The sequence below is a fragment of the Tursiops truncatus genome, chromosome 20 (genome assembly GCF_011762595.2).
Source record: "Tursiops truncatus isolate mTurTru1 chromosome 20, mTurTru1.mat.Y, whole genome shotgun sequence".
Lineage (NCBI taxonomy): Eukaryota > Metazoa > Chordata > Mammalia > Artiodactyla > Delphinidae > Tursiops > Tursiops truncatus.
The window spans coordinates 5,574,433-5,589,811 of NC_047053.1; the positions used below are offsets into that span (position 1 = coordinate 5,574,433).

General features: G+C 42.6%; 1 protein-coding gene across 1 annotated transcript in view; it reads right to left on the reverse strand.

The window, feature by feature from the left end:
* The window catches only part of DNAH9 (dynein axonemal heavy chain 9), a 299,550-nt gene that overhangs the window by 151,536 nt on the left and 132,635 nt on the right, over positions 1-15,379 (reverse strand). The window contains exons 32-36 of the mRNA XM_033846740.2: positions 12,042-12,252; positions 7,302-7,429; positions 5,598-5,706; positions 4,719-4,866; positions 378-552 (exon numbers count right to left, since the gene is read on the reverse strand). Coding sequence (XP_033702631.1) covers positions 378-552; positions 4,719-4,866; positions 5,598-5,706; positions 7,302-7,429; positions 12,042-12,252 — 771 coding nt within the window. The remainder of the gene's footprint in view (positions 1-377; positions 553-4,718; positions 4,867-5,597; positions 5,707-7,301; positions 7,430-12,041; positions 12,253-15,379) is intronic.

Sequence of the window (15,379 nt, forward strand, 5' to 3'; positions counted from 1 at the left end):
TGCCTGTTCTGGAAAGTTTTTAAGAAGCCTAAAGGGATTCCCCCTACTCAAGTTTCTACAGCACAGCATCACTCCACCTACAAAACACACATCACCTTGCAAAATAAGGTACTTATACCTCCAGTTTTTCAAACTCAATCAGCAACTGTCCAAGAAATTAGGGATACATTCACTAACTCAAAAAACAACAGCTCAAAACAGCCCAATCTCACCTGTCTCACTACCTGAAGCCCTCCTAAGGGGACTGACGCCTTTAGCAGAACAAGGGAGAGACAAATAAGTAGTTTGATGCTTCTGTGTTAATTCTGACTTTAGCTGTTCTGTCTTCCAAATCTTTGCTGGTTAGCGTGGGTGTTAGCCTCAGCACACCCTCTTACCTGATCTTGGACCATTGCTCCGCCAAAAGCCCAGATGGCAGCAAACACAAAATAAAGCTCGTAGGTTTCCTTGGGGCAGTCTGCAGGGATGTCCTCATCGGTCAGCAGACACTCGAGAAGGTGGCACAGCATCTGAACCATGCTCTGCTCTGGGATTGGAATTATCTTCTTAAATCTGCAGAGAGAGACACAGATATGCTCTAAAACACTGGATTTTGCCATCCTAGAGGCATTGTTGGACAGCTATGGAATCCTGTTGGTGTCTGTGGACTCACGATTTGACAAGTTCATGCAGTTTTGCAGCAGCAAAAACTTTGGTATTATAGAGGCCCATGGTGCTACTTAAGCTTTTGTTTTCATCAGCTGTTTGGGGGTCTGCTCCCTTTGCAAAGAAGGAAGGGACAGGAGCCCTCCTGAGATGATCCCTTTTCTCATCTTCCTTTCCTCTGATGCCCTCCCCCCCTTCCCTTCTCTGAACATTGAGGACGCCCCCCTGCCACGACCCCCGCTCCAGTCCTTGAGGAATGTAGGAAGTTGCGACAAAACGAGTAAATATCTCACAGTGCCACTGTTTCAATTGGCAAAAATCACCTACAGGCCAAGGTGGGTGCAATTCTGAGGCTGTTCCTCCACTTCTCCAGCTCAGAGGAGTGCCCTCAATTCAAACACATTGAAAATGTTTTCTCTGGGGCTAGAGTCTTGTCTGTGGGAGGCAGAGTGGGCCAGGACAGAGGTGATTTACATGACTAAGTTCTCTCTTTCATAAATATAGCTCTGTGACTATGTCTTGACCTGAACTTGTACTTTCCATCTTGGTTTACAGGTCTTGGCTGAAAGGCAGGTATCCAGAGATACACAAAGGTGCACCTACACCCAAGGGAGCAGGAACACACAGACAGACACACAGACACACGCACACGGCACTCTCATCCCACCAGGCGTACACATGGAGTGCACCACGGACCCACATACTCAACCCCTCCTGCCCTCGTCATCACCTCCTGGGGAGGATGAGCTCACAGGCCGCACAGAGACAGGCTCCACTGTTATAAGATGAACGACACCATCAACAGCCATCTTAGAAGTCACGTGCCAGCACTGGGCCTCGGAGTTGCATGGCGTCCCATCCTCTCCAGTGTTCTGTGTTGTGTTGGTTCTGAGTCTGGCTGCAGTCCTTACCACAATGCTGTGAAGTGGTCTAAGAGTCTAGGCATTACGTCCGTGAGTAACGAAGACGCTCAGTGCTTGGGAGGCTTTCCTTCATTTCTTCAGTGCATATTTGTAACAGAATGTCAGCGTGGAACTGCCCCAGGCTCAGTTCTGGATGAGGTGCTGACACAGTACAGGCCAACTACTCTTCCAATTCCAAACTGAGATTCCAGACAACCTGGCCTCTGGTGCTCTCAAGGATTTATAGCCGTGGTCCCAAACCTTTTTGGCACCAGGGACTGGTTTTATGGAAGACAATTTTTCCCCAGATGGGGGCAGGGGATGGCTCAGGCGGTAATGCGGGTGATGGGGAGAGACGGGGAGTGCAGATGAAGCTTCGCTGGCTTATCTGCCACTCACCTCCTGCTGTGTGGCCCGGTTCCTAATAGGCTGCGGACCGGTAGCGGTCTGTGGCCTGGGGGTTGGGGACTCCTGGTTTATAGGATCAAAGTGGTAGATGCTGAAGGGGCTAGAAATGAGCACACAGGACTTTGGGGAGGGCTCTGGGTGTGCAACGAGTGTCCCTCCTACAGGGAAGGCAGGTGCTCATCCTGAACAGAGACCCTCAGAAAGGGGCTCCCCTAGGACCCAGGCTTGGAAATCCCCGGGGAGACCTGCTAACCTTGCAGTGCAGGGTCAGAGGGTGCTCGCTGGGGCACTAACCCTGGGGTGCAGGTGTGGCCGTGAGCGTGTGGGCTTGTTTAGATACTGGTGAAGGGGTCCAACCTGGAGGGTTTGTGTGAGGAGCTGTACTCGACTAGCTGATGGAAAGGCATTTACTTGCTTCAAGGGAAGGCGTACTGGGGATCTCCAGGGATGGGAGGGGTCCAAGCGACCCACAAAGGCTTCCAAAGAGTCAGTTCCAAACCTGCCACAGCTGGGGTAAATGAGGTCACACCAGGTCCATCATTAAGGCCTTTCCTGCCCATCACTCTCTTCCCTGCGTCCCCCCCTTCAACCTTGAGGGGTGAGAAGCTACAGCTGGTAAGGGGGCGACTGGTAGAATAAGGACAGAAGTCAAGAACACTGTCCTTTCTCACTGTAGGTGGAGGGCTATGTGGGCAGTGGGAGAGTTTGTATGTTTTTTCAATTTTCACTGCCTCTTTTTAAATTTTTCGCACGTGCATGTGCACGTGTGTGTGTGTGAGATTGTGTGACTAGAAGTGATGAGATGCATTTTTATTACTGAAGAAGGACCAGTAAAATCAGCAATGTTGACCTAGATTTCATCCAGGGGCAGAAGGAGAACATAAAATGTTTTTGAAGGAACAGTGGGAAACAAAATAAACTTGTTTATAATCACCCCTTACGAGCCCTGCTTGTTCAATATAAAAATTACTGTGTGTTGGCATTGCTTTGTCGTGACAGGGCCACAGAAAGCTGACATTACAATACGGTGATGAATAAAATAGCAGTAGGACTTTGCAGTGAGTGTCTTGTCACTACCAGCTGAGGCACTGAGTGAGCACCATGGGACCTTGGCTCCCACATCTGCAGGATGGTCGGCCCTCATAAGGATATTGAGAATTACATGAAGGAAACCCAGAGCGGGCACCCTCAACCACAGCTATGGGTTTTTCCTTGTTAACCACGGGGCTCAGAGACTGGTGGTGGGGGGATGTTTCTCTGGATGGACTTAATACAGTCTTTAAAGTTTGTTTCAGAGGCTGTGCTTGCACACGAGCACACATGTGTACAGACAGACAGGCACACACACACACACACACACACACACACACACACACACACACACACACACACACACACACACACACACACACACACACACACACACACACACACACACACACACACACACACACACACACACACACACACACACACACACACACACACAGAGTTTGGTATCTCTTGTTCTAAATGCCCAGAGTGGGGAATGGCCTAATTTTTAGTTAACGATAAATTGTACAAGTGTCTCAGCAAACCTTAAAGAATAGGGGATGCTATTTTCCTAAAACCTCCCCCTTTGTTGCCACTTTAACTCTTTGCAGCCCTTGTCTATCTGAGACACTAACCACGACCGCCTGCTTCCAGACTCTTGCTGCCACGGCTGCTTTATCTCATTAGATCCCAGGGCCACAGAGCTCACAAGCCACAAGGGGTTAAAGGCTTTTTAAAGGCTTTATGAAAGCGCTGAAGTTTGGAAAAATAATTATTAACCCTGAAGTATAAAACTTACAAAATCAAAACTAATAAATGTTTAATATCTGAAAACATATCACTATGTCAACTATTCAACTGTGACTCAGTTTTTACTTACATAAAATTCGTTCTTAACACGGTGGATTTTGATGGGGGAGGGCGGGGCACATGAAGAAAGAGTGCCTCGGGTCATTTTGCCCTGGGAGTCACGTTGCCTTTACAGCACCAGATTCTGATGGTGCAACTGGGCTGAGGCTGAGTACCTGATTCGTTGAATGATGCGTCAAATGGCAAAGAAAGAGAATGTAAAACAAAAGCAGGTTCCAAACACCGGAACCCTTCTCTGCAGACACGTATAATATTCTTGCTATAATAAGTATCCTTTTGGTTAAGAGCAATTACTATTTTGTTTATGTGGTAAGTGGTCAGGGCTTGTTGCTTTTACTTTTGCAAACCCATTGGAGGAAGAGTGAAATCTTAGGGTCTAGAGGGCCAGGACTGGTCAAATGATGCATTATACCCAATCCTGTATCATCTAGGCCATGGAAGCCCACAGCCAGGAACAGGAAGTGGGCCCCTTGTGTTGCTGACAGATGTCATCTTCACCTCTAGGCCTGTTGATCTGGCCTGTGTCACGTGTAGGAGGGCCAGCTGCATGCCCTGCGAAGCAGAGGGTCTCAGGATTGCTGTCCATGCTACCACCACCCACGGCCTCCTCCAGACACACCCTGCAGCCCTCCAAAAGGTCCTTTACATCTCTCTCCTCTTCACTCACCTCGCTTCCTGCCTGAACTGACAACAGGCATCCCATCACCGTCCTAACGTGTGTTCCCCTCTGCCATCTGCCACACCCGGGGTGGGATGCCTAGGGACATCTGACTTTGGGGACAGGACAGAACATCAGCGGGACATCAGGTAAGAGCCAACAGGCTCTTTATTGCTTGTTACCTTCCTCACCCCTTGGCCTACCTGGTTCTGAGTGTGTCTAAGCAGGCTGGAAGATACTTGTCAAACAGAAAGGTTAGGTTGGCTCTCTCAGTCTGGGTCTCCCTCTTGTCGATCCAGCTGCTCACAGGAGGGTTCCACCCCAGGTCTGCAGGGTTGATGTACAGGATCCCTGGGAGCATAGAGGATACACTTTAGTGACATTTCCATAGACCTCAGGATATTCTTCATTCCAGAGAGTTATTTTCTCTGTTTAGAAAATGTACTGAAGGCTGGGCTTGAAAAGAACAGAAATCTGGTCGAGGTCTGAGAGGGCAAATGGGTTTGCTATTGGGATCAACTCCGACTGACTGATAATAGCTGATGGAAGGCAGTGTTGAGAAGGATCCTGAGGCCAAGTCTAGGCTCAGGAGGCAAGCAGGCTGTGATTGATTAGCAATACTTGTCATGGTGAGGAAGGGTGCAGATCGCATGGTGGCCCCTAAAAGGATGGAACCGTGTCCCACCCAGGAAAGTTAACGTATAAAGTTATTATTTTCCACCAGGATGTGGTGAGAAATTGCAATGCTCAATCATCTTCATTAGCCTTCATGGAGGCTAGAACTGGCCTGAAAGTAGCCTAATTTGAGGCACTTATGTGCAGAGGACTGTTGTTCAGCTCAGGGGCCAATCCCTTCCCATTACCATAACATTTCTGAATTGAGACGCTCACATGGTCCTGGCTGTAGAGCACTGGCTCACCTTCGTGGGTGTGGATTAGGGCTGAGATTCAGGCCGGGGTTTTGGATGATCAATGTCTGGCTCCTGTTTGGAGCTTCCTTCAGAGCCAGCAATGTCATATGTATCCCTAGAGGCACCCGTTTTCAACTGAGCAGTTGTGGTTTTTCCTTTCGTGGGCCATACCTGCTCTGGAGACAGTGGCTGGCGTGGCCATGCGCAGGTGGCTGATCTCAAAGAGGAGCCTCATTGTGGGATTTAGAGGGATCCTCTCGTTGCTCGCCAGGGTCAGCACCTGGACACAGGAGGAGGGACACGGCAGGTGGGGAGGAGTTAGGTCACATGGCCAGCTAGGGGGAGTTAGGCTATTATTCCTGATAGGAATTAGGATGATTATTTTCTTCTTTGTGATTATAAGTATTTTCTAAATTTTCTGCAACAATCCTGTCACTCTCCTTCTGTGGCCCCTTTACCTCCATCCCTGTTGTGTGCATTGAATCAGGAAAAAAGCTATCTAAAAAGTTTAAGTGGATGTCAATGATTTGAATGAACTAGACCATAATGAAAAAGTAGGATAATTAAAGGAAAAGGCTCAGGTTTCATACAACTCCTGTTTCTTTTGGAAGAGCACACACTTATTGTAATGATTCTGTAAACGTTGAAACCATTGTAAAACGTCTAGCCTAGATGTGCTTTATGAACAAGTTTAGAAACAGTTCCCAGCTTAACAGCCACTTTACTGGCATTCAGTTTTCATTGTTTATAAAAAATAAAACGTATTCTCCATGGATAAAGATTGGTCACCACTGAGGATGCATGACGGGCTCAGAATGTTTCTGATCTCAGTTTTAAAGATTTGAATAAATGATTTCAGATTCTTTTCAGCTCTAAATATTGAATTAACCTGTATGCAGAAGATTCTGAAGGAAATTACAACAATACTAAAAACATGTGAGTGATGGCAGTGCCACTGAACAAAGTGAAAGTTGCTCTATGGGATGAATCAGTTCTAAGACGTCTACCGAAGATACCGGTGAGTGAAATCAGGATCTTGAAGAGTTATCTGCTATCTGCACTCCATGTTCACTGGAGCATTATTTACAATAGCCAAGATGTAGAAACAACCTAAGTGTCTGTTGATGGTGGAATGGATAAAGAAAATGTGATACACACACACACACACACACACACACACACACACACACAGTGGAGTATTATTCAGCCATAAAAAGAAGGAAATCCTTCTCCAGGTTCATCCATGACAACATGGATGGACTTGGAGAGTGTTATGGTATGTGAAATGTCAGACAGAGAAAGACAAATGCTATATGATCGCCTTATATGTGGAATCTTAAAAAAATAAACTCATAGAAACAGAGGGTAGGTTGGTGGTTTCCAGGGATGGGGGTGTGGGGTGGGCAGAGGAAATGCGTGAAGGTGGTCAAAGGGTACAAACTTCCAGTTACACGATGAATAACGTCATGTACAGCATGGTGACTAGAGTTAATAACACTGTATTGTGTACTTGAAAGTTGCTAAGAGTAGATCTTAGAAGTTCTCACCACACACACACACACACACACACACACACACACACACATAATTATGTGAGGTAATGGAGGTATTAACTAACCTTGTGGTAATCATTTTGCAATATATATTTCAAATCATCATGTTGTACACCTTACACTTACACAGTGTTATATATCAATTATATATTGACAATGTTATATGTCAATTATATCTCAATAAAGCAGGAAAAAATAAAGACAGCAGTAATGATGCCTTGCTTGGGGCCAGTCCTGTGTGGAATCAAGATTTCTAGATGTGCCTAGGGACTGGTTTCATTGATGATTAGGGATGAGGTGGGGTCCCCTTCCCCCTTGGTACCTTGTTATCATCCATGACAGTGTTCAGAGACTCGATCCACATTGGATCTATGTCACCATCAAGTAGAATCCACTTGGGCCCATCATGGGTGATGCTGGAAAGCTCCCGCATGACGGAAGAGAACAATCCTAAGAGGAACCATGGATATCTTAATTTCCAGGTCACCATCAAGCTTCTTCCTCTTAAAACAGCCTTTTCCTATCAGCTACAACACTCAGAAGGAGGTGTACATAGGCAGGTCAGAAGTGGCTTTGTAACTTACACTATTAAGAATCTGACCACTCCCAAGGTTCCACTCTCTCTGTGCTCTGGCCCAGCTTTTTGTAAGAACAGCAGCAACAGCAAAACAAGAAGGAAACCTGATGGTACTACTTTTTAACTGACAAGGGACCCAGTGAACCATTTCAACAGGCAACTGTGACGTGATGGAATTACATAAAACCTTCTTAGGTAAGGTTTTCATCCTTTGAAACTGCGGCCTGGGAAAATCCTGCCAAACGCAGGCTTTGAGAGAAGGCCCTATGTGATTCTAGTTGGCGTTACATGAAATTTATCTCTTAATTTGGATAGAATTGATTTTTTTTAATACTAAGCTTTCCCAATCAATAATATGGTATGTCTTTTCTTTTATTCAAATATTGTTTTATGTTCCTTAATAAATTTTTACAGCATTTTCAATGTATCTCTTTGGCTAAATGTATCCCTAAACATTTCAGTTCTTATTGTTATTGTTAATGGAATTTTTTTCCCTGACTTTCAGTTTTAGTTGACGACTGCTAGTATAGAAAAAAGCTTTCAAATTTTGTGTATTTTATTTTATAGTTACCTTTAATACATATGCTTATTAATTCTAGTGATTTTTCAATAGTGTCTCTAGAGTTTTATAGGTATAAAGTGGTATAATCACCAAAATAATAATTATCTCCTTTCCTCCAATTTATAAGATGTATTCCATTTTCCTGTCTTACTGCATTTTCCAGAATCCCACCAAGCATATCTGAATAATAATGTTGGTAATAGGTCTCCTTGGCTTATTTCTGGTTTTAATAGAACTGGCTTTATTTTCTCATCATTCAGAATGCTCTTTTTTTCCTTTTGGCTTTAGGTAAAGAGCATTAATTGTACTTAAGGGATTTCCTTCTATTCCTATTTTACTTAGAATTTTTAAAATTAGGAATGGCTACTGAGTTTTTAGCACCTATTTATTGATCAAATTATTTTATCCTTTAATTTGTCAATGCTTTATGTTGATACTTTAAAAGTAATTGACTTGTCCTGACATTCCTGGAACAGATGCTACTTGGTCAGAATGTATTATTATTCTTTTGAGATCCTGATAGATTTTAGTTACTGATATTTTATTGAGAATTTCTAAATCTGTATTAATAAGTGAAATTGGGCTATTGTTTTTGGTTCTGCACAAAGGTTGATATCAAGATTATTTGGGCTTCATAAAATGAATTAAGAGGTGTCCTTTGATGATTTTGTAATTCTCTTTCTTTTATCTCTTTCTCTTTCTTTTATTCAGCTACTATTTTAAGATTTTCCTTTTCATTGCTTTTTCTACTTCTTATTGAGTGAATTTTTTAATTCTTTTTTTCAATAAGTTTTTATCATAGTTGCTTTACAATGCTGTGTTAGTTCTTATTGAGTAAATTTTGTTAAACTTATATTTTGCTAGTGGATCATCTATTTCTTCTAGTTTTTCGAATATGTATCATCTAATTGTGTCTCTTCCATTTTAATCTTGTCTATATCTACTGTTATATCTTCTTTCTAATTCCTAATCTTACATACTTTTACTCTCTCTTTCTCCCATTAATCATGCTTACAATGGACTTATTGGTCTTTACAAAGAACCAGTATTTATATTTATTTATCCTTCCTATATTTTTTTGTTCCTTCCCACTAATTTCAGCTTTTATCTCTATTGGTTTCTTCCCAGTTTTCTTCAGGTTTAGTTTATTACTCTTTGAATACTTTCTTAGGATGGATACTGATTTCCTTTATTTCTATCCTACCTTCTGTAATTATTTAGAGTTGAGTTTTTTCTTATTGGCTTTAGATGTGTCCCAGAGGTTTCTGTATGAAGTATTCTTCTTTATATTGCTTCCAAGAGGAGTTGCAATTTAATGTTCCCTTTAATCCAGGGCTTACTGTTTCTTGATTGCAAATAGTAAAATTATTTTTGGTCATTTTCTTGCTATTTGTTTCTAATTCTGTTGTATTAGTATCAAACAATGTGGTGTGAAAATTGATACTTTTGAATTCATTACAATTTCTTCTGTGCCCAACTAAACTTTAATTTTTTGGAAATGTTCCATGAGCCTACCAAGAAAGGAATATTTTCTATTTACAAGATGCAAAGTTCTATATCAGCGTGTTACACTGAGTTTGATGGATGCATTTCCTAATTCTTCTATGTCTATACTTATTTTTCTGTCTACTGAATCTTTCTAATTTTGAAAAATGTGTATTCATATAATCCACTATATGTCTACTTTTATCAAGTTCTCTTAAAATATTTAAAAAGTTATATTCGGGCTTCCCTGGTGGCGCAGTGGTTGAGAGTCCACCTGCCGATGCAGGGGACATGGGTCCGTGCCCCGGTCCAGGAAGATCCCACATGCCGCAGAGCGGCTGGGCCCATGAGCCATGGCCGCTGAGCCTGCGCGTCCGGAGCCTGTGCTCCGCAACAGGAGAGGCCACAACAGTGAGAGGCCCGCGTACCACAAAAAAAGAAAAAAAAAAAGTTATATTCCACTTACTTGAAAGTTCTCATTTAGTGAATACAGTTTTATGATTATTATAAATCTTTTTCAATTTCTCCATATTTAATGTGTATATTTAATAAAACTCTAATTAAAATTCTAACACTGTTTAAAATTTGAACTATATTATGTGAGCTTAAATTTAATATGGAATAAGAAATGCCTAAGACTAGCCGAGAAATTACAGAAAAATATTGAGGAGGGATTTACTTCATCAGACATGAAAATGATATAAAATGATTATAACCTAGATAGAATGACATTAGCATAGGATTAGATAAACAGGTGAGTGGAACAAAACAGAAAACCCAGAATCAGATGTCAATACAATTGGTCCTCTGTATCTGCGAGTTTCGCATCCGTGGATTCAACCAGCCATGGATCGAAAATATTCAGAAAAAAACAATTTTAGAAAGTTCCAAAAAACAAAACTTGAATTTGCCACACACTAGCAACTGTTTATATAGCATTTACACTGTACTTACAACTATTTATACAACATTTACATTGTGCTAGGTGTTATTAGTAATCTAGAGATGATTTAAAGTGTATGGGAGGATGTGCCTAGGATAATGCAAATACAATGCCATTTTAGATGAGGCCTTGAGCATCCATGGATTTTGGTATCCATAGGAGTTCCTGGAACCAATCCCTCATGGATACCAAGGGACAACTGCATATATGACACGTTGGAATTTAAATCAAGAGGGAAAGGACAGTTTACTTAATAAATGGTGCTGTCACAATCAATTATCCATCTGGAAGGAAATAAAGTTCATTCTCTACCTTACCTCATACTAAGCCCCCAAATAAATTCTCGATGAAAAATGTGATGTTAATGTGAAAAGAACCTTTTAGACCAAATTTATGATACTATATAGCTTAAAGTTAGAAAGAGTTATAAACCAAATAGGAATTCCAGGTGCTAAAAAGACTAGATAGACATATTTCCTTCTTAAAAAGTGCATGGTAAACATGCCATGAAGCGTCTGTAGACAAATGGCAGACAGCGAAAAACCGTTAGTGGTGAATATAACAGATACAGGGTTAATGTCTTTGGTATATAAAAAAGTTCTTACAAACTGATAAGAAAATAATAAGGAGGAATAAAATTACAAAAGAGCCAATTACTAAGACCAATAAGAAGGAAAGTATATTAAGCCTCATTAATAGTGAAATAAAAATTAGAGAGGCTGCTCATTAAATCCCACTGTTCTAGGCCTCTGATGGAAGGTCCTAAATTAGAGGAGTCCAGGCAGTTTGACCCTGATTGGGACGACTACTAACACTGGGGTGTTAGGATGGAGCTGAGATTTCCTCATTACAGAAGCCACATTTGTTTTAGAAAGAGGTCCTATCAGCTCATAGAGAGTTTTCTCCATTTTCTCTTCTGCTCTCTCCCAGTGACAGGAGACACTTTCCAACATCTACCAGTGATTTTTAATTCTTTGAAGGTGAGGCTGAGGTCAGCACCGAGTGAGCATGGGTTTGCTGTGGAAGGGACCATGGTTCTAGGATCCTCCTGAGATGAGTTTTCTGTAGCAGCTTCCCCATCACTCCTGGGGCGGTGCTGATAGGGAGTTACCCTCTGAGGGATGCTAGACTGAACTGCTCCTTTCAGAATGAGCAGTGGGCTTCCCTATCCTACCCTCGTCTTAGACCCTCTGCCAGGCAACGTAGAGACTCCATGACTTGCGTTCCAGAATCACGAAACTGTATCTGAGAATGCCTGCCTTGCTTTATCCTCTTTAAGGTGCCCTCTCTCAAGAGGCAGCTGAAGAGTCCCCAAGGAAAGACACTATCCCAAGGGCTGAGGCTCCCCTCCAAGCCAAAATCAGTTTCCTTTCTTTGATTCTTTCCACCTTCTTTTCTAACCTGATACAGATCAGCCCAATGTCCCCTCCTCTGCATTCACCCTACTGCATTCTCTTCTGCCTAAGGGGCTGATTTAGTTGTATCCCGCTCTCACCATCCTTCCATTCTCGTGTGGCCGGATTGATGATGCCAAAGAGTTCATCACTGGTGACTGCTTTGGGGTTGAGGTCAGTCCAGACGGGGCGGCGTTTCATGATCTGGTAGGTCTTGTGCAAGGACCTCAGCACCTGCGACTTTCCAGTTCCTGCACTGCCCACCACAAATACGGAGTGCCGCACAGCCAGAAGCTCCTCCAGCTGGACCACCTGGGAGACATGGAATTCAGCCAGAGTGACCAGCCTGTCACTCACTCACGTCCCAACTGCTCTTCTGTGAGCCAGACTGGTGTCTGAAGTGAGACCTGAGGTCAACACAGGAAGGGTTACTCCCCCCAAGATGTGATGGGGTCGTAAATGTAGGGGCAACATGATTCATTTACTCACTTATTCATCATTCCATCCTATAATTATTAGTCACAACAAAGTGCTAGGCAGTGTGCCTGGTGAGGGAGATTCAGAGATGACTCTCCGCCCTCCATCATCTCACAGTCTGATGGAGAAGCAAGTCATGTTGACAAATTATTATCATGTAAGGTGATAATTGCTATAGCTGATGTATTTATTAAGAGCTATGGGAGAAGACTGGAAGAAACAATTGATTTTGTACAGATAAATGGAACACGAAAGGCTTCACAGAGAAGGGGGCATTTGAACTGGGGCTTCAGGGATGAGTGGGAGTTTGCCAAGAAGATGAAAAGGAAGGATATTCCAGGCAGAGGAAACAGCACAAACAAAGGCTTGTGGTGTGACAGAGCATGACATGGTTGGCCAGATGGTTTGATGAGGCTGCAGGCAAGGAGCTCCTTGAGGACAATGATACAATTGACGGTATCATCACTCTTGTTCTAGTTTGCCTCCAGGCTCACCTTTCTACACTGTTGTACACTTACTGGAATGAAAATTTGATCAAGTCACTGCCATCACGTTGTCCCTTCAGTGGTTCTCCATAGTTTTAGTGATGAAATCCCAAATCCCTACACTGGTTTACAAGGCCCTTTTGCAGCTTGGCCCAAAACAGCTTCCAGTGTTTTATCTCTCATCCCTCAGCACACACATACCAGGTAGACAATTTCTTGGAGCTCTTTAATGATTCTCTTCCGTGTGCCTGGGCCTTTAACACACCGTGCCTTCTGTTCAGAAGTGATCCCGTCTCCTACCTTCTTCTGGCCAGCCCCTACACACCCTGAAGCCTGGGGTAGGTGTCCCATACCTACATCCTGCATCCTAGCACTTACCAATATTGCAATGGTTACTTTTCTGTCTGCCTATTAGATTATCAGCTACTCGAAGGCAGGCAGGACAGGACTTTTATTGATATTTCTCTATTTTCAGTGTCTAGCAGAGAATCTGGCAGAGACCAAGTGCTGAAGAAATATTTGCTGGAAATGTGAAGGATGGGGACTTCCCTGGTGACCCACTGGTTAAGAATCTGCCTGCCAGTGCAGGGGACACAGGTTCGAGCCCTGGTCCAGGAAGATCCCACATGCAGCGGAACAACTAAGCCCATGAGCCACAACTACTGAGCCTGCACTCTAGAGCCCGAGAGCCACAACTACTGAGCCCGTGCTCCACAAGAGAAGCCACTGCAAAGAGAAGCCTGTGCACCACAACGAAGAGTAGCCACTGCTCGCTGCAACTAGAGAAAGCCCGCGCACAGCAATGAAGACCCAATGCAGCCCAAGCCAAGCAAACAGACAAACAAACAAATAAATAAATAATTAATTTTTTAAAAAAATGTGAAGGATGGCTGGAAAGGTTGGATGACCCCTATCAGGAAAGGTCTTGCATGTCATGAGCTAAAACATTTGAACTTTATTGTAGATCAGGTTTCCTCATACTTTATACTATAAATCCTTAATAGCTGAGGAAAGTGAACTGAAGAGGAAATGTGCTAAAATGTTGACAGAACATTTCTGTGGGACAACAGAAAGTTTTTCCCCAAACATTTTATTTATTCTACATTAAAAAAATTACACTACTATATATAAAACAGATAACCAACAAGGATCTACTGTATAGCACAGGGAACTAAACTCAGTATTTTATAACCGCTTATAAGGGAAAAGAATCTGAGAAAGTATATGTATATATTCAGATATATGTATCTGAATCACTGTGCTGTACACCTGAAACTAACACGACATTGTAAATCAACTATACTTCAATAAAATAAAAAAAGTAAAGCAAATTAATTAATTTAAAATGACTCCTATATTTTAAAAAATTTAATTGATAGGAGTGTTAAAAAGAATTCTAGAATTGTACAACAAGGGAATTAGGAGTGTGGTACCACTTATATGAAGAGAGTAATATAAAGGTAGCTGATAAATGGCTCTTCGGGGAAAAAGACAGTTAGCTTCCAGTGTGGAAGGATTATTTATTGGGATACTGAGTTTTGCTTTCCATAGCATCAATATCTTTCTCTCCTCCATCCCAAGCTATTGCTGTTCCTCTGATTCAAACCCCAAAATCACCCAAAAGAGATTCTCAATCCTGGCTCTTGTTTTCAGCTTTCAGGGACTCAGTGCAGGATCTTCCCAGATAAAACTGAGGGAAGTGATCAGGAAGGGTCTCTGAGGAGCTGACATCTAAGCTAACATATGAATGAAAAAGAGTCAGCCATGCGAAGACCAGTGGTAGAGCATTCCAGGTAGAGTGACAGTGAGTGCAAAAGCCTTAAGTTCAGCAGCAAGCTTGGAGGGCTCAGAGAACAGAAAAATAAAAAATTTAAAAAATTAAAAAAGGAAGAGGGAGCAGTATAAGATGAGGTAAGAGAGGTAAGCAGGGGGCAGATATGCAGAAATTGATACTTGGAATTTTATTCTGAGTACAACAGAAAGCATTCGGAAGATTTTAAGCATGAAACTGACCTGAGGGTATTGCATTAAAATGGAGGAGGGCGGGGTTGGGGGGGGGCGGAGAACAGGAGAGGTGGTGGCAGTGGATGGTGTTCTGGCTACTGAATGGAGACTGTATTATAAACCTAGGTTGTTGTTTTTTTTTTTCCGTGAACTACTACTGACTGATTCCCTGATATCAGAAAGACTTAAAATTGCTTTCTAGTTCCATCAACTTCTTTTTGTTCAACAGCTGTATTGAGACATAATTCACATACCATAAAATTCACCTTTTTCCAGTGGCTTTTAGCATAGTCACAGGATTATACAACCATCACCACTATCCAATTTTAGAACATTTTCATCAACCCAAAAGGAAAACCCAGACCCATCAGTAGTCACTCCCCATCCCTACCCCTAATTCATCCCTGTGCAGCCCCTGATACACATTCTGCCTCTATAAATTTGACTATTCTGGGCATTTCAGAAAATGAAAT